The 23,560-nt window shown below is 37.6% G+C and overlaps 1 protein-coding gene across 1 annotated transcript; it reads left to right on the forward strand.

The window, feature by feature from the left end:
- The first annotated feature begins 13,899 nt into the window (after nt 1-13,899).
- On the forward strand, nt 13,900-21,610 carry LOC136759132 (fibrillin-2). The gene is made up of 2 exons (XM_066713995.1): nt 13,900-15,888; nt 18,938-21,610. The coding sequence occupies exons 1-2, from the start codon at nt 14,040-14,042 to the stop codon at nt 20,632-20,634; spliced, it is 3,546 nt and encodes a 1,181-aa protein (XP_066570092.1). The 5' UTR covers nt 13,900-14,039; the 3' UTR covers nt 20,635-21,610.
- The last annotated feature ends 1,950 nt before the right edge of the window (nt 21,611-23,560 follow it).

Genomic DNA, 23,560 nt, shown 5'->3' on the forward strand with positions numbered 1-23,560 from the left:
CTCTGAACTGCCTCTAGAGCAGCGATATCTTTCTTGAAGTGTGGAGCCCAGAACTGTACACAGTATCCAGATGATCTCTAACTAGTGCATTGTACAGTCTGAACATTACTGCCCTTGTTCTCAATTCTACACTTTTGACAATATATCTTAACATCCTGTTTGCCGTTTTTATTGCTTCCCCACACTGTTTGGACGGAGAAAGTGAGGAGTCCACATAGACTCCTAGGTCTTTCTCATGCGATACTTCATCTAGTTCTATTCCTCCCATAGTGTAATTATAGTGGACATTTTTGTTACCTGCATGTAATACCTTGCACTTGTCCACATTGAATTTCATCTGCCAGGTGTCGTCCCACAACTGAATGTTATCTAAGTCCCTTTGAATAGCCTGTGCTGCTGAGATTGTATCTGCTGAGTCACCTATGTTAGTATCATTAATTCATCATTAATGAGCTGGACTCTGGGATAGTTAGCAAACTTGTCAAATTTGCTAACTATCCCAGAGTCCAGCTCATTAATATAGATTAGAAAAAGCAAAGGCCCTAGTATTGATCCCTGTGGAACTCCACTAACAACCTCACTCAGTTAGAAGCAACTCCTCTAATCGACACCCTCTGTTTCCTATACATCAACCAGTTCATAATCCATCTACTGACATTACCCTGAATGCCTACAGCTTCCAATTTGAGGATCAGTCTTTGGTGTGGAACCTTATCAAAAGCTTTTTGAAAATCTAAGTATATAATATCATATGCTTTCACATGATCTACAGCTGCAGTTGCATGTTCAAAAAATTCTAATACATTAGTAAGACATGATCTGCCTCATCTAAACCCATGTTGACTATCTCTAAGAATATGGTTTTCATTAAGATGCTCTATTTTCTGTCTAATAATTTTTTCCAACATTTTTCAAGTGATGCAGGTGAGACTGATTGGTCTGTAATTTCCTGGCTCAGTTTTGTCCTCTTTCTTGTGGATTGGTATGACATTTGCTGTCTTCCAGTCAGTTGGTACATCCCCTGTTCTAAGTGTCTTTTGGAATATTTGAGTTAGAGGCCTATAAATCATTTCCCTAATTTCTTTAAGTACTGTTGGAAATATCCCATCTGGCCCAGGTGATTTGTTTGTTTTTAATTCTGCTAGTCCCTTTAGTACCTCCTCCTCATTTATCCTGATCTCTCCTAGGATTGATTTGGCTGGACTGATTGTTAACCTGTGGCATGTTATCTGTCTTTTATTTTGTAAAAACTCATTTAGAATATTTGCCACATCTTGTTCGTTTTCCATGATACTTCAATTTTTGCCCTTTATCTGTTTCACTTCCTCCTTTCTTGTCCTCTTGCTGTTGTAGTATTGAATAAAGCTCTTTGCATTAGTTTTAGCTCCAAGAGCTATGTTTCTTTCTATTTCCCTCTTTGCTTTCCTGATCCCTTTCTTAAGATCTCTTTGCAGCTCAACATATTCTTTGTATTTTGTTTCATCTCCATCCCTTTTGTATGCGCAATACAAAATTTTCTTCCTCTTGATATTTTTTTGCATACCTATATTAAACCATTTTGGCCATTGTTTTTTGGTCCTCAATTTGCTACGTTTTGGTACAAATTGCTCCTGAGCCTCAATTAGTTATATTCTTAAAATATAACCATCCACTCCTACAACATCATAGTCACCCGCCAGCACTGTGGCTTCTAGGTCTAACATCTTGTTCCTTATACTCCTGGCATTGAGGTACAAACATTTCAGGACTTTCCTACTAGCAGGTTCCCTTTGTTTTCTTTCCTTAGAGAAACATCTCCCATTGTCAGAGCTCCCTGCCCCCCTGGTCCCTAGTTTAAATGATTCTCAATTTCTCTGCACATACGCTCTCACAATGCATTACCCCCCCTTCTGTTTAGATGTAGACCGTCCGATTTGTACAGGTCCCATCTATCCCAGAAGAAAGACCAATGCTTCATAAACCTAAACTCTTCTTCCCTACACCAAGATTTCAACCACATGTTAAACTTTCTAATCTCTGCCTGTCTCCCTGGCCATGCACGTGGTACTGGAAGTATTTCAGAGAAAACTACCATGGAGGTTCTGCTCTTTAGTTTTGTTCCTAACTCTTGCAGATCCTCTGTCCTACTTTTTCCTATGTCATTGATTCCAATGTGGACCATGACCAGTGGATTCCACACGGCTTTAGCCAGTAGCCCGTCTACTAGCCTGAGCTCCAGGCAGGCAAGATACCATTCGGGTCTCCTTATCACTCCTATCACTCCTTATCACTTTATGAAAAAAACATTCATACTTTACCTTAAGAATCAGCAACTTCCAAAGTGTTAAAACAACAAGTAGGCTTCTTAATTATAATTATATTTATCCTACTAATCTCTTATTTAGAGATTCAGAGCCCCAAACAAGCAGCAGACCCACTAGGCCAAAAGAGCAGTACCTGATCAGTGAGCCCTGTTACACTCAGTCCAAAACTAATCCATTACTCTGTTTGTCATCTAAGGCAGTGGTTTCCAATCTTGGTCCTGGAGGACCCTGCTTCCAACTATTCCAACTGAGCTCTCAATTACTTTATTAAACAAAAAACAGCAGGGTAGGGGGTCCTCCAGGACCAGGGTTGGGAAAATAACAGGACAGTTTTTTTTTTTTCATTACTTACAATTTGGTCTCTTTGGGTCACATATCAAACCAGGAAAATCTAAATAAATGCCCCTTATTTACTAGTTTATGCAATAGAGGAATAGCTAAAGATAATGTATAACCTTGGCTTGGCTGGCACAATCGTCTGCATTATCTTTCTCAAGGTTTCTCAATAGTCCACATATGAGCCAGCTCTAAAAATATGAACACATAGCATAGCCAAGGAATTAGAAATGCCACATTGTCCTGAGGTTTATTATACATAAATTAAATATATAATATATATTTATGTGTGTGATTTTAACCATTGACAGATCTGTACGATGTGTACTGTTTAAACCTCCATATATGCTTATGACATTTCTTGCAAGCTGGACAAAAACCATTCCTCCGCTGTCAGTTTGGCATAGGTTGTGGCCTCTAGATGAAAAAGTGAGGATTTATTAAACACCTTTGTATTAACAGATTTATTTTTTATTGTATATTCTGAGCTGCTGAACATGAACAGTAAAACTATTCTAATGGTCTGTGACAGAACCTAGGAAACTCTATCACCAATCCTATTCATGTCTATTTATCTGTGAACATGCATATACATTAATGTATATACAGTATATATATATATATATATATATATATACACACGTGTATAAATAGACTTATCCCGAGAGTTGAAAAACAATCGAGAAGAATACCACATAGAAGATGACATCAGAAATTTTACTGCAATAAACTAGAAATTAAATTGGGTTTCATCCACCAGTGATTCGACAATCGACATTGACAATTGTGGTGACTTCCCTTTTCCATGATTTTAATTTTTTTTTTTCGGACTGGATGTGGTTATCTTTGAGGTATGACTAAAATACTGTGCACATAATCAAGTAGGTCAACACTTAAAATTTGCATTAGTCCCTGATGTGGTTCAGAGAAACTTAGTGACTGATAATTACAGTGAAAAGATATAGTGAGTTACTATACTTTTAATTAAATAAAAAACTAACACAGCCACACACACATGAATATAATTTGTGGTCTCTGATGCTGCTTTTGCGCAAGTCCTTTGATTTAACATTTAAATAGTCCAGCGTAGTCATAACTTCATCCGCCAAATAAAACAATCACACATTCAGACTTACTGGATTGAAACTCTGACCTCATACATATGCTGTGAAATGACAGCCTAAATATAGTTGTTCATATGTTCACTAATGTAAACATGTGAACATAAAACACGTCACTCCTGAATACTTAGAAACTGGGATTTCTCCAAAACGTCACATACAAATATTTCAGCCTGAAGTAATTCTGAATAAGTAAAAAGTACAAAATTAAAATATTCAGCTACATTCATCATACACTCATGTAATGGACCTAAAGCCCAGAAAACCTTTACTTTTCTTACTGTGCAGATCTCTTTTTTTCAATTATGTAATAAGAGCCTGTTAACGGTATCATTCATTTGGACTCTAACTACATTCACATGTACTGGTAGGTTCTGAACTGTGCAAAAGCTATGTACGCACTGTTTACCTCGTGCAGTGCTTAATGTACAGTATAATTTTGTGTTTTGCAGCTTTTCAGATGTATCATTCTGGTCTCTCTTTAAATGTACTCATAATGACACATAACAAAGCGTCACTTTGTTTGCCAAGCCTTTCCTCTAGCCACATGATTTTAAATTTGAGCAGTCGAGGTTTGGCTGTTATTTGTTGTTGGCCAAGTCGCTAGGCCAGCTCAGCAGTGTATTTCTGGGTGCCTGCGGAGGGGGCAGCTCCTGCTCCTCTGAGATAAGGTTGAGAATATAAACATCTGGAAGGAATACTTCTGTTTTCTATGCTTGAGACTGAGCCAACGTGTAACACAATGTAAACTGTGAACTCCGTAATATCCTGACCACATACAATACGTATATATGTATAATTTATTGTTATGATGATGATGATGATGATGATGATTATTATTGTTCCTGATATTATTAATAATAATTATATATTTTCAGTGATTTAGAGATATAATTTAGTTTTAGTTTTTTTAAGCTGTTTTAATTTCTGCCTGAGACATCCTCTACCCTGTGTCTATGAATATGTGTAGAAATGAACATAAAACCACAGTAAAACGTCTGTGAACCCACAGTAGTGAAATGATGGTACATCAAACTGGAAACTTAAACATGATGTAATATGGAGCACAGCTCAGAAGATCAGGAAAGTTTTTTGTTCTGGTATGATACATACAATACAACTACATAGAATACAATAAGTCAAAATAAACCCAGAAGATTCCCTCTAAGGAAATTCACAAAGAGAATAAGATAAAATGAGTTCATACAAGAGAAAGCTAGGAGTAACTCCAAAAGAAGAACTTAACAATGTTTATAGCAATCTCTGAATCATAACTGAACTGACATCAAATTTCCCTTTCAAATTAGGCAAAGAGTTCAAGAGGTCAAGAAGTGTTTGGTGAACATCAACCTCTAGATCCAATCATGTATTTACATAAAGTAGGAAGAAGCTGTCATTCTGAAAAAATTTAATCTAACTAAATAAGGTTTCAGTCAGGCACGTGCACAGCCTTGCGGGGGGGCAGTGGCTGAAACAAATGAAGGGACACTTTTCGGTCCGAGGTGTGTGTGGTTGCAAAGTGCGGTCGGAATGGGGGTGTGGGGGGGGGTTCTTGCTGGCGATAGGGACAAGGCAGTTCACTTAACTTCAGGGCAGGGGAATGAAAAGGGGCAGTGGTATGTGCAATATTGTGATTCATTGCATGTGGCCATACTACCACATGACTCTATCCTCAGCATCTGTATTCCCCTATTTAATTTTACAACATAATTTATTACATTTCACCAGAAATATGTTGCCTTTCTTTTTTTCTGAGAGAACTAATGCCTCTCTGTGCTACAGACAGCAGGAAGATTATGAAATGCTGAAGGCCTGAGATTCCATTTGTTTGTTTATTCAGGCATTGTGCTTCTAACTGCAGGAGAGATAGGTGGTGATACAGTTCAGCCAATAGGATCAGCGTGGCACAGACTCGTCCCATCAGAGAGTTCACAACAAGTTTATATTCTTTGCCTTCTGCCAGATTTTCCTTCATGCTAAGGGAGAAGTGGATTTTCACAGATCTTAACAAAGGCCAGAAGGGGAATAGTTAGCTGACAGGCCAAGAAAGTTAAAACATCAAGGCTATCTTCTGCTTTTGCACCGAGGGATATTTCAGAAACAAAAAATAGTTAAAATAACTGCTGGGCACAACTATTGACATTGTCAACACTTAAATGCGACCAATAATATCACAATTAACAATGGTACCGTGAACAGAATACATTCATACCCATTTCTTGTCAAGAGTGGCCAGAACCATTTAAATACGATTGCTATACTTCCAAATTGTACTGTTCTCCTAAAGCATTGTTTGACTGTTGAAAGATATGAATGGTTTGCTTTAAAATACAGAATGCTGAGTAACACTTCATAGTAAGGCTACATCTATACCAGTTAATAAGCTCTGATCTCTCTCCTTACCCTGTTGGGTTTAGATTTCAGTTTGATGAATGTTCAAATAAGTAAAAAGTAATTCACTGTAAACTCAATGTGACAATTTTACACTTTTCCCAAACATTCAATCCCATATTCAGTCTTTGAGCAGTAGTTTTATGATTGGAGATCACACAGATTTGGAGAAAGATAGTTTGCTTTTGTGGTTCATAGTAAGCTATTCCCTTATTTCCAAAATGAGCTCTGGTAGGGGTGAACCAAACTTGTAGTCCATAAATACGTTTGTGGGTAGTTAAAAGGTCAATGTTGATACATGATGGTTGCATAGCCTTACTCAAAGTATAAACCTCCCTTTAACCTCAGATACTTTGCTTTGCTATGCCTCTGAATCAAGCCTGAAATTAATCTTGATCTCATCTTGACAGGAAACCACTGTAAAACCCTCTAAGAACACGATAAAGAACATGTTTTTTCAGTTAATTTCCCTCATAAATGTGTTTCCTAGCTCTCCTGTATAAATATTATAAATCAAAATAAAAAACAGACTTACAGCAAAAGAAGATATGAAAGCCGCCCCTCAAAATAATCTAATCTACTCAAATCAAAAAGTCACATTCCAGTACATGATTACAGCATGCCTTTATTAGTATTTGTATTATGTTAGATGCATCATTACAATTATGCCTAGTTCAGAAGATTTTAAGTACTTTGCTTGGCAAGAAAAAAATGGAAAGTTATCTGCAGTAAGTAAAGATACATTAATATCAATAGACACTTGTTGCTCACAAAAGTTTGTGATTTTACTCCACATATACTGTACCATTAATGAAAAAGTAATAGGGTTTCATGGCATTATCTGAATTCCCTCTCTTTTCTTAAACATTTAAAGCAATTTACTGGGTTGTGATGTGTTTATGATTGGTTCTTCCCAAAGGGTTGGCCAGCAGGAAAAACCTTGAAAGAAAGACGCCCCTTGAGGAGCATAATTATTTCCGACTTACTCATGAAAAAGAGCAGAAATAATTAAATGTGCTATAGGAAAAGTAGGACATGTTGACTTTCCTTTCATTTAATAACTAAAATACACGCAATATATGTGAAGCCTTTCATTTCCTAAGATATGATTTCTCATATCCTGACATGGATACAGATTCACGCTGCAATCTTATCTTGGGTGGCTGTGTAAGGAAAGTTTTCTTCATGTCTTTCCAGGTCAGCAGGGTGCCTCCACTGATGTGTTCAGACGTAGTTATTGCAAGCTGCCTTTATCATTGTAAGCAGGTAGTGCCATTTAAATGACTTATAATGTTACATAAATGCAGGAAGGGATGCCTTGGAAAGTTAAATGAGTAATCTCAGACAAGATACCTTTATGATAACTCTGTGTTCCCCCTTTTTTAACTCTCTCTCTCTCTCTCTCTCTCTCTCTCTCTCTCTCTCTCTCTCTCTCTCTCTCTCTCCACTTTAGAACCTGATTAAATGAAAACTTGAAAATGAAAAGCCTACCAGACAATTACAAGTTTTCAGTAATATCTTTTTGTTAGCAGGATGGATCTTACTTTGACTGTTTCTTTAAAAGTCATCAGCAACAATGCACCAACTTTACATTAACTATAAAAATACATCAGATTAATCAAACACAACTGAATTTTGACCAGATAGGATGAAAGGTACTGTACAGCAAGTTCGGTTGTAAAGCATGTTTTCGGAGGTGTCCAATGTGAAAAAGAATGTGTAACATTTTCCATCCAGTCTCTCAGGTTATTAATTGTCAGTTCCATTTGTATCTTTCTACAGGTTGTGAAGTCTGATTATCCACAGTAAAGACAAAATAAAGGCTGACCATTTATTCTTATAATATTATAGAAATTCTTCCCAAAGGGCTACTGAAACGTTGTGTGAAAATTACAATTTATTATCCTCACCAAGGGCAAGGACATTTCTAGATCTGCAATGCCAAATATATATATATATATATATATATATATATATATAGCCGATGTGTAAACCATAAACTTTTTAATTTAAATGTTTTTAATTAATCATGTTATTAACAAAGTACAAAATTAATCATTTAATGGATGTAAAATTACGACTTTCTACTGCAACTGTGTCCCCCACACCTTTTTTGGTAAAGGAAATCCATAACTACTGGAGGATTGTGTGCTCATTTCGAATACCTTTATCTGTGGAAAACTGATGGAAGTGTTTCCACCTTCGACTTCCTTCCATTAGATTGAGCCGCTCTTGACTCACGTTGTCCATTTATTATTACATCTTGAGTAAAACTTTTTCCTGTTACACCCAAATGTAAGCAAGGGACCAAAAAAATGGTCTCTTTAACTTGTTATCTGTACTCCAAACTAAAAAGTAAAACAAGCATAAAGAAACATAACATGATAATGAAGCATAATGGAAGAACATTGCTCATACTGAATGTTTTCCACATCTGATTAAACATGGAATGAGTGGCATTATTTTATTTATGATATAGTTGTGGTTCTTCTAATGTGTATCTAACAGTCACTTAACATATTATAATTAAGGGACAGATTAAATAAAAAGATACACAGTGACTAACAGCAGAATTCAAACCTATACTTGACAGTGGATAAATTGAGTACAAGAAACATCTGACAAAAAGTAATCACTGTGTCACAGGGGTTTGTCGAGGTCATGTTTAAATCTACACCTAAGTCAGGCTAAAAGTCTGAAAACTGAGTTTAAGTGTAAAAACAACAACACATGAATTTGATTTTTCTTAACTACAATGATGCTGTCTTGTAGATTTATTGAACTTTAAAAATTACAGTTTAAAAAATATACTGTGGAGGTAAAAATAGCCTCCTTGTATAATATAGTTGAAGCAAGACAGGTCCAAATTAAGACAAAATAAATAAAAGGCAGTGTACCATTCTTCAGTTGCATTGTTCAGTATTGGGTTGCTGCAGACTGATCATGTAGTAGACGTATGTAATAGACATGATACCATGTTTATTTATAGACTTTCACCCAAAACCAGGGAGGTCACTCAGAGACATATTTGCTAATTCTGTTATGTAGTAAGATTGATTTATTATACGACAAATAAATAAATACAGTTACCATACACACATTGACTCTGAAGGTTAAAAATCTATGTCTTGGCTTCTGTTTGCAGATTGATGGCACGGGTTTACATACCTAAAACCAGGAATAACCTCAGAGTGACATTTGAGAACTTGCTGCGTATGAAGGCTAAATTTGATATACTTGAAACAGATGGGGTTTCCCAAGCATATTCAGTTGGTTGTGCATTTGTATTAATATCATGCTCATCGACACTAATTTTAATTTTCATACTGGTAAATTATTTGCACATTTACATTTGTACCTCTATATTTAGAAAGTCCCCAGAAATATGTTAGCCACACCCCTTTTACCCAGATTTTTCAGGTTTTATATGCATTCAAGCATGTATTGATGTATTGTTTTGATATTAAAGTGGCCAGATTTGACCTTTAAAAACATTTTTCTAAAATGTTGCAATCAAGACAAAGATAGTTCCAGTCCCCATCAATTTCTCATATACAGTTTCATTTCATTTTTACAGCTTCAAGAATAGAACAATTTGTTTCTATATTACAACAACTACATGGAATCAAAACAAAAAATCTGATGCCAAACATATACTCACATATACCTGCAGCTATCATAACACACCTCAGTCTTTAATATCTAACAAAGTCCATTTAATGAGTATTGCAAATCAAGATCTTAAGTTAAGTCTTTATACAAAATACCCTAATGCTAATTACTTAAGTTAGAAAAACTGTATTTTTTGTATGTGTTTGTTGTTGTTCAGATGCCCATGCAGCAATCATCTCATTATGCTTTTTAAAGGAGATTAATCCTTGTAATCAAGATAGTTTGCACTCTTTGCTGTAAAGTTATTTGTTGAAGAGAAAGTCCTTCAAATGTGTTGCATTTGTTTCAGTGCCAGCACACATTTCTGGATCCAGGGTGCTGCGTGTTCTTCCAGTCTGTTGTGCGAAGTGATAAAAATCATTTGGAAGATGACTAAAGAACATCGACAAATATGTTGTACAGACAACACACAGAAACAGAAACTTCACTGAACTGGCTAATCTCAAAACAAACCGTAAGATGTCCTATTATAGTAATTCTGTTTTCAGTAAGGCAATACATTTATGTTAATAAGGGGTCAGGCAGAACATTTGCCACTTAAAAAAATGACTATAGAGTCTATTCTTCAGGTTCATAACTGTTGCAAATGCTCGTTATTTTTAGTGAAAACAATAATTCCCCCCAGCCTCCCATGTGTCTTGCATTCCGTGGGAACATTCATGTAATCTAATTCAGTGTGTCTCAGGACTGCAGCTGAGACAAGGGTCTTCAGTTTAGAACATGACTTCAGGTTTCTGAATGTCTGTATTTATTTCACAGGAGTCATTTGAGACAACTTCAAGTCTTGATGTCCTGGCCAAGTAGAACCATAATAACAGACTTTTATTTATTGCAGATACTTGTGTAGAAAGTTGGTTAATTGTATTTATTTTTCTTACTCAAAGTGTACATGCAACAGCCCTCAAAAGGTCAAGAAGTGAAGGCATAGGAGAGACAGCCAATAAAATGTAATATGTTTGTCAGATTTGCATTGAATACAAGTAGAATGAATGTAACCAACAATTAGTTTGTGTAAAGTGAGATTATTTATACAAAGTCTATAATCTTTGAGTTATTTTTTATTTTTCATAAATGCATTTTGTCTGGTATATGTGCTGGGGATTTAGCATTTTATAACTGAATTGATATAACTCTTATTTAACTGGTAATTAATTATTCACATTCAATAGTAATAAAACACATGTACAAACTGTGAAGGTCAGCTAACACTTCAAAAACAGACCCTGAATCAAAACATTCACTTGTGTAGCAGCTGCTGTTTTTCAATTGTGTCGGTATTGCACTCTTTTAAGTGAATGTAACTTGAATGGCAGAAGTAGTTTATTTGTAAACAGTGTGATACCTGGGCAAAATTTAATTAATAAAGTGCATATCTCACTATTCTTTATAATACAGTATGCCCACCTATTAATGCATGTAAATGTTGTAAATACCCACAAATGTATAGACAGGGTTAATGACTGTATTTATTGAAAATAAATTAAGACACATTCTTTCTCCATATGAGGTAAATTATGATTTCATTACTCTTCTATTTTTGTACTATGTCATTTTTTAGTTTTGGCTGTATTACAACTCTAGCTGCATTGCTTTGAAAGTTTTTTTTACTGCTGTGGGAACTTAAACTAGTAACACAAATCAATCAGTACACATACAATAGGAACTGAAATTATACACACGGTAGCTGTATTTCAGAGCTGTACTTGTTAATGTGCTTTTGTCATCTAAGAAAACTCACATGACTGTTGATCAAGTTTTGAAAAATATATGTAACTGGCAGGAAAGACATGTATATCAGTAGGGACAAAATGGAACTGAGTAAATAAATAAAGGGAACAGAGTGAATACATGCATGTATTGTACATAAAGGCTGGGAAAGAGATAAAAGGAGCAAGACTGGTGAAGAAGTTGATAATACTTACTCTCACACTTCACTGGCATTTCTTCTCCTGTACTTCAGGCCTCTTCTTAATCAGGAATATTACAGTGAACTGGGGGTTGGGATTTGAATAAACAAATGCACTGAAATTGTCTTCATAGTGGATAAAATGTTTTCTGGTAGTAGTTGGCATTTCCACAGCAGTAATAAACTATTTACATTTTGAACAACACATTTAGTTGGCAAACACAAGACAAAAAGACAGAGGTTATGAACATCAAGATCAGGTTCAAATTGAGAGTCACTTGGTCAACTATATTAATGGAATAAGGAGCCGGACAGGAACTTGAAATAGCTGCAAAGCAACTCCCCTCTTTTCCTGCTGACTACAATGCATTCCTTGCCGGGAAACCAGACTTTTTCTGCTGAAGGAAACAGCTCAAAAATTCAATACCTTTTTCTGTTGCACGGTTATTGTTATTTGAAACAACTGTTTGGGATTAAGAAAGACAGACTCACATACATTCAAATAAACTTAAATTCACAGTTTTTACTGTCCCCATATGTATTAAATTAATCACTAAATATGTCAATCTCATGTACAGATGTACAAGGATGCATGTTCAGATACAGATCATGAACAGTTATTCAAAGTTAGATGTTATTCAACTATTTATGTATTTCATACTGTATATTCATATTTTTACATAATTCCCTTAACATTCCTAGCAAGTTGAAAGGAATTATTTCCCTCTTAAATGTTTAAGTGTTTAAACTGTGACATATGTTAGATGTTTAATGTGTATTATTTCCATTTTAGCTTACTATGTAATCTAATAATTTCCAGTAAACTAGTGAGAAGTCTTCTCGGTGCTATTAGTCAATGTACAGGGAAAGAATATGAAAATATCCCAATAGAGAAGCATTTTAAGGAACATTTATACTTATCCATTTCATTTCCTCCTATCCAAATTAAATAAATAATTTCAAAAGTTTGTTCTTAGCTGAAGAGGTAGCTGGCGTACAAAGCAGCAATCCCAATAGAAAAACAAAAAGACCAAAAATGTTGACACACCCAATGTTGTTTTAACCTTTACTGTATTTCATCAAATATTTCCCTGAAAAAGTGTATAACTTTATCAAATTAATTGCATTTGTATGTACTCAATGGCAGCTTTATTTTTTTTGGCACATGCTCCTCTCTTTTGCTCATAAACACAACCACTATTAAATATATGTTTGTACTTTGCTAATAGGGGGTGGGACAAAGTTTTGTCTTATGCCTATTCATCTCTAATAATCATAATAATGGAGATTGTAACATCAAGCAGAAAGGGGATATATTACAGTGCCATGCATCAATATAAAAGGTGATTTGCGCAATGTAAACTTAGCAGCTTAATCAAATCAATAAGGAAACTCACTGTTTTAAGAGTAATGCTCATTATTTTCTACTTCTGTTGACTACATGTATATTTTTACTAACTTTTAGGAAATACGTGAATGTACAATTAATCACTTTCAAAAATCAGCTGGGAAAAAACCCCAGATGTGATCAAGACTGCTCTTTTCTTTTGCAACTGTGTTAAGATCTTTCTACCCAGACCAACTTTGTGCACAGCCATCCATCATGAAAAGAGAAGAAGAGAAATGAAGAGCCAGGCCCACTACTGCAAGAAACACAGTTGCACACGGGAACTGCTAGATCCACAAAAACTACACAGCCCATGCTGAAACAGAATGAAAAACAAGAATGAACTACAAGTATGCCTGGTTCCCAAGTCCCCTATTATAGACTGCACAAATATATGTGTGGAATGAGCTGAATAGAAGAGTTTTAAAAGGAGTTCCTCAAAATAATTAGGAATATGTGCAGCTGTGATTCATAACAAGGGCAATACTTTGATTAAAAATAATTGCAGTAAAATGCATCAGTGGACAGAACAATATAAATGGATGGACTCAGACATAAAGTACACACCATATTGTTTTCACTGGCCTGCACCTGCGAGAATCTAAACATCTGGACAAGAAGTCAAAACAATATTGAATAGAAAAAAACATTTAAAAACATGAAATGGCACTGTTTTTGGACAATGGGGTTTGAGTTCTATGCTAGAGAGAGAGAGAGGGGACATTATTGTTGTACTTGCTTCCTTCTGAAACTACAGATTTGCTTGAGCGATTACATTTAGAAAACAGGATGCCGGAGAGGATGCGACATTGGAGACACAACAGCCTGCTATGCTGATTGCTTATACATCTTGGTTGGCAATACGGTATGCAGCAGGACATATTTTACACATAAGTCCTATTTGTTAACTCACTTAGAAGGGGATGATGGTGTTCTTGTTACTTCTTCTGCAAACTGCTCTTTGTATAGTTAGCACAGCCGACCAGCCAGACCAGACGGTGTGCACAGGCAGCGCATGTTACACTTTACATCTGCGCAAAAGCACGTTCACTGAGGCTCAACACAATTGCACACACAACGGGGGGAACTTGGTGACGGTGAAGAGCCATGAAGAAGCTTCGGAGGTAAATTCTGTGCTGTCCCGGATCCGGGAAGGCCAGACAAGTCATGACTTGAAGTTTTGGATTGGACTGACGCTGAGAAAGGGCGAGTGCACGTCTGCGGATTCAACTCTGAAAGGCTTTACCTGGGTGTCTGGGAGCTCGGACACACCGTATTCAAACTGGGAGGTGGAACCGCCAGGCACCTGCACAGAAGAGAGGTGTGTAGCCATACATTACGTGTTGTCTCCTCCAAATAGTGATAGTTTTGGTTGGATGGACAGCTCCTGCAAAGATGCAGCTGGCTATATGTGCAAGTTTAATTTTAAGGGCATGTGTAAAACTATACCTGTGGCAGGGGCGGGTGAAGTGCACTACACACTGACCTTTGCAACGTTTCGCCTAAGCGACAGCAATGCTTTTTTACCTATGGTACCTCACGGGACTATTGCAACGGTGAAGTGTGCCAATACCGACAATGAAATCAGTGCTTATTGCTTGCCTAATGAAGGCTTCTTCGGCTGGAGTCCCCCAGGTCCGTTGTGTGACTCTGTGAAACAAGGCTGCAGGTTTGCTAATGGGGGCTGCGACCATCGCTGCGTAGTCGGTGGAAACGGGGATGCGCGCTGTGAATGTGAAGACGGTTATGCACTCGTTGCCGACCAGGTGACATGTGTCCAAATCGACTATTGCCAGCATGCTGGGTGTGAATACAGGTGTAAATCGGATAGGGGACGATTTCACTGCTTGTGCCCAGACGGGTTTCAACTCGCCCCAAACGGCCTCGGTTGCATCGATGTGGACGAATGCGCATCCAGGCCCTGTGAACAACTGTGCGCAAACGGCCAGGGCAGTTTCACGTGTTCGTGCAGAGACGGGTACGTCATGGTTAATGGGACCTGCCACGATATAGACGAGTGCATGGCATCGAGGTGTGATCAAGGCTGCCTCAATGCGCCGGGATCTTTCTCTTGTTACTGCCTGGGGGGGTTCGAGATATCAGAGGATGGGCGCAGCTGCTTGGATATTGACGAGTGCCTCAACAACCCCTGTGAGCAGAGGTGCGCAAACACTGTCGGCAGCTTTGAGTGCTCTTGCAAACAACATTACAAGGTGGCATCCGACGGAATAGCATGCATCCCTAACCCAGTAAGAACCTCAGCTACTGCCAAACCTATAGATGAGAGAGACCACACTACCCGGCATACAGATGGCATCTACAGGGTGCCATCTGAGACCATGGTGACTTTAGCAGCACGAACCCCAACAGAATATATGAAGGGAGACAGTGAAGAAAAGACAACAGGTTTTATAAACGAGGCCTTGCTCAGCTACACTAGCGCACCAGTTCAAAAGTCTTCCCACTCCACAGCCCCCACCGAGAAAACGGGTGAAAATGGCAACAATGTGCGTCAGATACACAATGCAAGTCAGACATGGATACTTGCTTCTGTAATGTCGGCATTGGTTGCCTTGTTACTTTTAATTGCTGTTGTTTCGGCTGTCGTGATCTGTCGGCGTAACTGTATCCAAAGAGAAACCAAAAAGGAAAGCACGGCCACAGACAACTACTGCTGGGTGGGAAACGAGACGCATACCTCCAAGGAGGGAGGAGGTCGTGATGCTGCAGCCCAGGAAGCTCTGTGTAACTTAGGAGACGAGTCTGACGTGTAATTGTCCTTTTGATGAGTTAATTAAGGATTTTAAAATATTCGAGATTTATTTCAACAACGCGCATTCAAATACCATTTTGCTTCTCTTTCTTTCTTTTCTGTCTTCAAGGTAATAATAATAATAATAATAATACAGCATTTGTTGTGTGCAACTTTGTTTATTAGCTCCTGCACTTGGTCTATGATGTGTTGAAGTACAAGTTGTTTGTTGGTCATTTTAAATACTCACTGTGTCGTTTTCATTACTATTGCAATGAAATTTGTAAATCGTGCATTTAGAAATATAGCCCCAAGGAAACTAATTTGACAAAATAATTCGTCACTTTGTCATAGACTTTTTTCATAAACAGTGCTTTAATAAATAATGCACCATGAGACTACTGTACATAAACACATACATTTAGTTTGACATGTTTTGAAACTACAGGTATTTGATTTCAATATTTGTGTGTTTTTATTGGTGTACATTAAAGGTTGCTGTATTTAAAACGAAGACCATTTGATCAAAATCCTACGAAAAACGTGGTGCGAGGTTTCTTGCTTATACCAAATACACAAGCAATTGTTTTCTGCAGAGATGCTCGAGCATTTGTGAAACGTTTCTGTAAGTGTTCATTTGAAAGGAAATTATAATTGCAGAAATCCATAAACCATAAAGGGTAAACAACATTATATCGATGAAGGTGCATTTTCTGTTGCAATTTCTTGTTATTTGATTGCTGACTGAAACATCATCCTACTTTTACATCAATATTTTATTTATTGTACTATTTTCTTTGCTTTAAAATGCAAACATGCGATGCTACAATTATACAATTGATCATTTCAATTATTGTAGCCTACATGATCGTTTGTTTGTTTGTTTGTTTGTTTTTGATTGACAAAAGATCTGTCCTTGGACATCATGCAAACCGACGATCAATGAAGGTGTTATTATTTTAGGACTGGTTGGTTTTTATTTGACCTTAGAACTCACAGATCCGTTCTTGGCTAAAGATTTTGTAATGCATTACACTTGTACACCGTTCGTTACAGAGACGTCGCCCCTGGTCGTTTCCGCTGTGTTAATCGCCCAGGGTTGTGACGAAGACATTGGCGCAAGTCTTATATGCTACTGTACATTTGTAATAGAGCAAATGCGTTCCACTTAAATGTCCCGTTAAATGAGAGAAAACAGCAGTTGCTTGAATACACAATTAACTCGGCTGTCTTCACGTTTTAAACAATCAAAAATGTCCACATAAAAAGATATCCGTTCAGTTTGGGGGGATTAAACTGCAGCTCGGTGGAAATGAGACCCTCCCCCAGTGGGCCACCAATCCCTGACATGCGTGCCAGGGTTGTGGTCTCCGGCAGGGTCGGTATGGATGTGCATATCCTGGGTTGGTAGGTGTAGGCAGACAGAGCAGGGGAGCCCTTAAGAAGATTTTAAATAGCCAGAGTTTGCCAGTGCTGATTAAACCGTATGGCAAAGATGGTCATTGTCGACTTTATTATTATTTATTTACTAGCAGACTCCCAGGGTGACGAAGATTTCACAATATTTGTTTTTAAAAAAGTGCAATTAATGCAATCAGTACAAGTTACAAGCATAAACCTTAGCTACCCCCGCCACCCCCACGTCCCTGACTTCCTCCTACCATCTGTTCATTGCCCGCGATGGCTCGTCCTGCACCAAGACTGTCTGGTCTGGCATCGAGGGCACTACCTGAGCCAGCAGCCCCAGCTTCTCTGCTGTGACCTATTGCCATCAGAGCATCCCAGGCTGTTGGTGTTCTTCTGTAAGGAATCCCTGAATGGTCCATTCATTTTCTATTTTGTATTCTGTATTTTGGTGTTGACCGCAGTATGCAGTGCGCACCTATAAATAAACAATGTATCCGAGAATTGTACCGAGGTCTTGACTTTTTTGCTTTACTTTTCTGGGGAAATATACAATACAGTCATGTAACAGAACTCATGCAAATGATTGAAGCATAGACAGAATATTTGTATGACTGTATGAATGTCTGTATGTTTGGGTATTGGTTGGTTTGATTCTCCTCCACCTGGAGAGGTAGTCGACCTAAATTACACCTCATCATTGCTTCACATAACCTTACCTGTGGCAATCGCTGGTCAGGGGGCAGACCAGCCGTCACTCCCCGTTATATGGAAACAAAACATAGATGGAGGCTGCTGAGGGGAGGATGGGAAAATCAAAATGTGACGTTATTGGTCAGGCAAGTTGCAATACTCCTTAAATAAGTTCACAATCTTACCTGATACACGACTAACAGCGCCCCTTGTAGTTCAAGCAGGACAATGGAAAAATAACTGCACCCATTCGCATATTTCTATGCCCTACCAGTGTAAGAAAATGTGATAATAATACTTTGTCATCCAAACGAATGTCAAAATGGAAACACAATAAAGAAGTGGATACACGTAACACGCATGCATATGTTTTCATACGAAGCTGGAGTTTGAGGTTGATTGACAAGATACATTAGGAAATATCTATTAAATAATTTAAACCTCTGCTTTCCTACGTTTTGCTGCACTTATAAAATATGTCCCTGGCAATGTGCGCGTGTGTGTTTGTCTGTATCTTATGTGTGTCTTTATTATTCACATTTTAACATAGCTTACCATAAGGTTAATCTATATGTGCATGTGTACATGTTACTGTTACAGTATTAACCAGAAATAACAATGTAGCAATATAGCGACATATGAATACTTGATGTTAAAATAAAATAGCATTGTAAGGCACATTAGTTCACTGAAAGACAAAAATAAATAAGATGCTATATTCTTAACTTTTACTTTCAAGCTTTTATCATTCAGTCAATTAGAAATCTGACAGAATGCCCACTTTTCCCGCAGACCAAAAAGATTGTACATTATGAAGCAACTCCTCAGCCCTAAAGGAACTTCCTTCCTCCTTCCAGTCACAGGCATGGGATGGGGCTCTTATAAAGCAGCAGCAGAGACGAGTGGCATGAAATCGCTGAAGTTTTCCTATAGGCACCGAAACTTTGCAGCGAAGGATTGTTTAATTTTAAATATTAGACGACTTGACAATCATAGTGCTCCTTACAGTGCAGAGAATGAAGGCTTTACTTAGTATTCTTGCCGTTGGTCAACTCTTCTTGCAAGTATTAGGACAATCCCCGAAAAGCGCCTTATGCGTGGCGAACGACTGCTACTCCGTTATCGGGGATCCAACAGATTTCCAGACAGCGCAGGATACATGTTCGAGGCAAAATGGACATTTAATGACCGTCCGATCATCGGTATCAAACGATGCTATCTCTGTTTTAATTAGTCATCTAAAAGGAGTATTCTGGATTGGGTTGCAGCTTCCCCATGGCCATTGTACCGACAACACCGCTAAACTGAGAGGGTATAAGTGGACAACGGGAGATGAAAACACAGACTTCACCAACTGGAGAGACATGGGCTCGTCTTGCTCTCAGCTGTGCGTCTCGGTTTCCAGAGACCTAAAGTGGACGGAAAGACCTTGTCAGGAGAAGGTGGATGGATTTCTGTGTGAGTACAACTTCAATAAGACATGTAAACCTCTACCACAAGTTGAAGGTGAATCTGTCCAATATATCACTCCTTTAGGGTTTACTGCAACTGATCTCACCTCAATACCTCCAGGAACCATTGTAGTCTTTAATCCCTCTGAATTCAAAGCTTACTGTGCAGATGACTGGATCCAGGGCCCCTGGGATTGCCAGGTTGAAAACGGTGGCTGTGAGCACCAGTGCCAAATGAACAACAGTAAACCACAGTGCTTCTGCCCGCCAGGAGAGGAACTTAAAGATAACAAAGTGACCTGCGAGAAAATGAATCCTTGCTTCAATTCCGGCTGTGAGCATCTGTGTGTGCCTCATGATGATGGGTTTACATGTATGTGTCACCATGGATTTGACCTGCAAGAAGACGTGAAGCGATGTAGAGACATTGATGACTGCAAACTTCAAGGGGTTTGTGGGCCAAATGAGGTATGTGTAAACACAATTGGGAGCTTTCAGTGTAACTGCACAGCTGGGTTTAAAAAGTCTGATGATAAATGCACAGACATTAATGAGTGCTCCAATAACCCTTGTGACCATGAGTGTGTAAATACACCGGGTAGCTACAAATGTACCTGCTATGAAGGATACGTCCAGTCTAGTGAAGATCACACCAAATGTCTCCTGCACTGCCCCACAGCTGAATGCTTGGCTGAATGTGACCTGAACACACCATGGCAATGCGAATGCCCCGAGGGATATGTTATTGATGAAAGGGGACATGAGTATTACTGCGTAGACGTGGACGAATGTGACTCCGGGACCTATTGTGCACAACTGTGCAACAACACGTGGGGCAGTTTCATATGCCACTGTGAGCAGGGATTTTATTTGAGAAATCAATTTGACTGTGAGCAAGAAGATGCTGAGCAAGGATCCGGGACGACCATCCTTCCTACGTCTGTCGGCACCTTTGTTACCCCAACATCCAATTGCACTACAGACGGTCCTCTATTGACAGCCGGGGGTCTCCTCGGGATTGTCGTGGGCATCGTGGTCACGATATTGATCCTCGTTTGCTTGGCTCACCACGTCCTTAAACAACGTGCAAAGGGGGAGACAAGTTTTGATCCGAAAAGTCGCGACGAACAAATGCATGTAGATCTTCAGCAAGTAACCACGGAAAAGTATATTAAAAAATCTTCCTATATTAATCGACATTTGAATCACGATACATGAACAGTGTTTATTGAAATGTGTTAAAGCTAAAGTTCCTTGATGCTGCTCCAAACTTCATGTTTACATTTGTCTGAAAGTGTGTTGTTTTTTGTTTTGTTTGTTTGATTGATTAAGAGCTTAGGCTAAAGTATTTATTTATCCACTACTGTAACGCTGCGCCTGGGAGTAAGTCTTATATTCTAAGGTTGTAGATGGCTAATATTAAACACACACTCACATACACACACGCACACACACTGCAGTTTTCATTTTTAAATGACTGAATGCCATGTAATGGACATAATAAAAGCATAGCACACCAGTTGTTTGTGTAGGCTACATGATTAATAATAGAACTATTCTACTAAAACTAAGTAATTCACATAAAAGTCAATACATTCTAGTATTATACATTTATGATGTAACATTAATGTAATCTTTTAGACATGTGTTATGGTTTCAATGGACACCAGCAAGTATTTTAATTATGTAGCACATTATGGGAGGGTTCTTTGAAAAATATTAAACATTTTTATGTGTAAATTTATATGTATAGCAGTACCGGTTTCTGATTAGTATTATATTGATGAAATCCAAGCACCTGGAATGAATCAATTCCGAAGATCCCAATGACCCCGAACAGGAAAGTGCACTAATTTGATAGGACTTTCTGAGGCGCACAACATCATAAACGCTAAGCCATAACGTTTTATTATTTGACTAAGAAACAATGATGTCTAATGCAGCGAATATCTATACATGCTCCTCCTTACCTATTCAGACAAGACAAGACTGAAATATATCTTAGTTTGCTTAGTCAAGCTTAATTAACGACGTTAAATTAAACAAACGTATGTCTTTGTTAATTGTCACACAACATTGAATCGTCCATGGATGAACACTATTTTTGAGTTGATATAAATGTTTATTTATTTTAATCTTGTTTTCAACGTTCTTTGAAAATGTTATATATAAATAAAAAACATTTTCTGTAAAATACATGTTTTCATTATTTGTATAATCCAGGCAGCGAGCTACTGATGGCGAATGGTTTCTTCTTCTTCTTCTTCTTCTTCTTCTTCTTCTTCTTCTTCTTCTTCTATTATTATTATTGTTATTATTATTATTATTATTATTATTATTATTGATGTTGTTAGAAATATAAAACCACACACACCATCATTGATCCTATTTACATTACATTTACCTAGTTTTCCTTTTTCTTTTTAAAGACTAACAGATCGAGGAAAACCATAAATATTCCAAATAATATGAAATCCTGAGAGGGAGCTCTGTGCTGCAATATTTATTCTCCTTTCCTTTGGAGGAACACTTCATTAATAACTTTGGAGCATAATTGTGACATAATTGTGGACAAATTGCGCTCGTTGCGTAAGCAGGCATGACAACCAAAACAATATGTTCAATTGGCTTTATTAAAAAACGTTACACTTTAATTTTCCAAAGAATAAACCTCAGTGAGTGGATGCTTTTAACATAACCTCTAACATGATATCTTGTTCGTTTGTGAATCATACCTAATACTATAATTAGTTAGTGTAGTGATTTGCACAGGATATCGATTAGAAGCAATGCATCTGTAAATTAGAAACCCCATCAACATCTACCTGTCTGGATTATCACTGGTCTCACCCAATTCTCCCTTATTGGTGTTTGTTTAAAATAGATTCTGTTACATTTTGCAACTCCAGGTGTGTGTGTGTGTGTGTTTGAAGGACACTGTCACATGAGCAGGGCACAGTGAAACAATGCTGTTACAAACATCAGACTTTAAAAACAATTTTGCAACCATCTTTCTATCTTGCTGGCTGTTGAAAATGAAAATCTGTCTGTTTGTTTTGCTCTGCCTCAACTGTCAGATCTTCATCAAATCAAACACCCTCCTGAATCAGTGTGATTGCTGAGCCTCAAGGGGAGCCTCTAAGAACTAGAGATTAGTCTGAAGGATATTGTCGACAACTACACAGAAGAAGAAGCATTCAGAGTAGTAGTCTAAATGTCTATTGATTAGTGGCGTCGATTTATCATTTTGTTAGCTTCTCGATAGTTGTTTAGAATGTAACATTACCTTGCATCACTGGAGACTATGATTACACACTTTGACTTTAGCTAAAAGGTTATATTTCCCATCAAAAAACAGATTGCTGTGGTTCCGTCCTCTGATTGGACAGTCATTGTCAAAGACTTGACAATATATAGCACACTGTTGGTTTAAGCACTGCTTGGCATATCACACTTAAACTAATGATATATCCTCAAGAATCTTTAAGAATAAAGTGGGTTAAATTCTTGGATCATGACATTATTAGCACAAAACCACCCGAGTGAACCAGGACCCCTCCTGTGTCCAAATGTCATCTTTCTCATATTTTAATGTTCTAATATAACTGAAACAAGACAATAAAGGTGCAGGACACGTAGATCTCCTAGTGCTTGATAATGTTATTTTACATTTAAAAAACCCAAATGCTATAGCACTATAAAATGCATATTAAAGTATTGCTCTTTTCAAATGGTCTATAATATATTTAGGCTACTTGACATGTCGAAACCTCTCTGCAAGGAAATCAATATTGCGAGGTTGGGTGGTTGATTACAAGTCTGAAAATACTACTTACAATCTCGTAACCTTTATTATACTGTTCCCATCAGTTATCTTTTTATGTATTTATGTATTTATTAATCAGGCATCAGGCATTTTTAAAATCGAATACAAAACAAACTCCCCTGGGTAGATTGCAGTCAGATTTTATCGACGCATGTGTCAAGTGTCCAAAGTAACTTAATCTCTTATCACAAATTGCTTCCTATGCTGTGTTTGTAAACCAATTGTTAAATTGCTCAGTCTTGCTCTATAACAAACGGGCTGCTAACAACACACCCACAGGACTCTCTGTCTCCCGTTTCCATCCATTAGAAAGGAGCC

Source organism: Amia ocellicauda, chromosome 1 (assembly GCF_036373705.1).
Source record: "Amia ocellicauda isolate fAmiCal2 chromosome 1, fAmiCal2.hap1, whole genome shotgun sequence".
Lineage (NCBI taxonomy): Eukaryota > Metazoa > Chordata > Actinopteri > Amiiformes > Amiidae > Amia > Amia ocellicauda.

Excerpts from the sequence above, each read along its gene's own strand:
- LOC136759132 (XM_066713995.1), top strand. The coding sequence starts at position 14,040 with ATGATGGTGTTCTTGTTACTTCTTCTGCAAACTGCTCTTTGTATAGTT. Across the intron at positions 15,889-18,937 it reads AGGAGACGAGTCTGACGTGT|TATTAGACGACTTGACAATC; the intron begins AATTGTCCTTTT and ends TTTAATTTTAAA.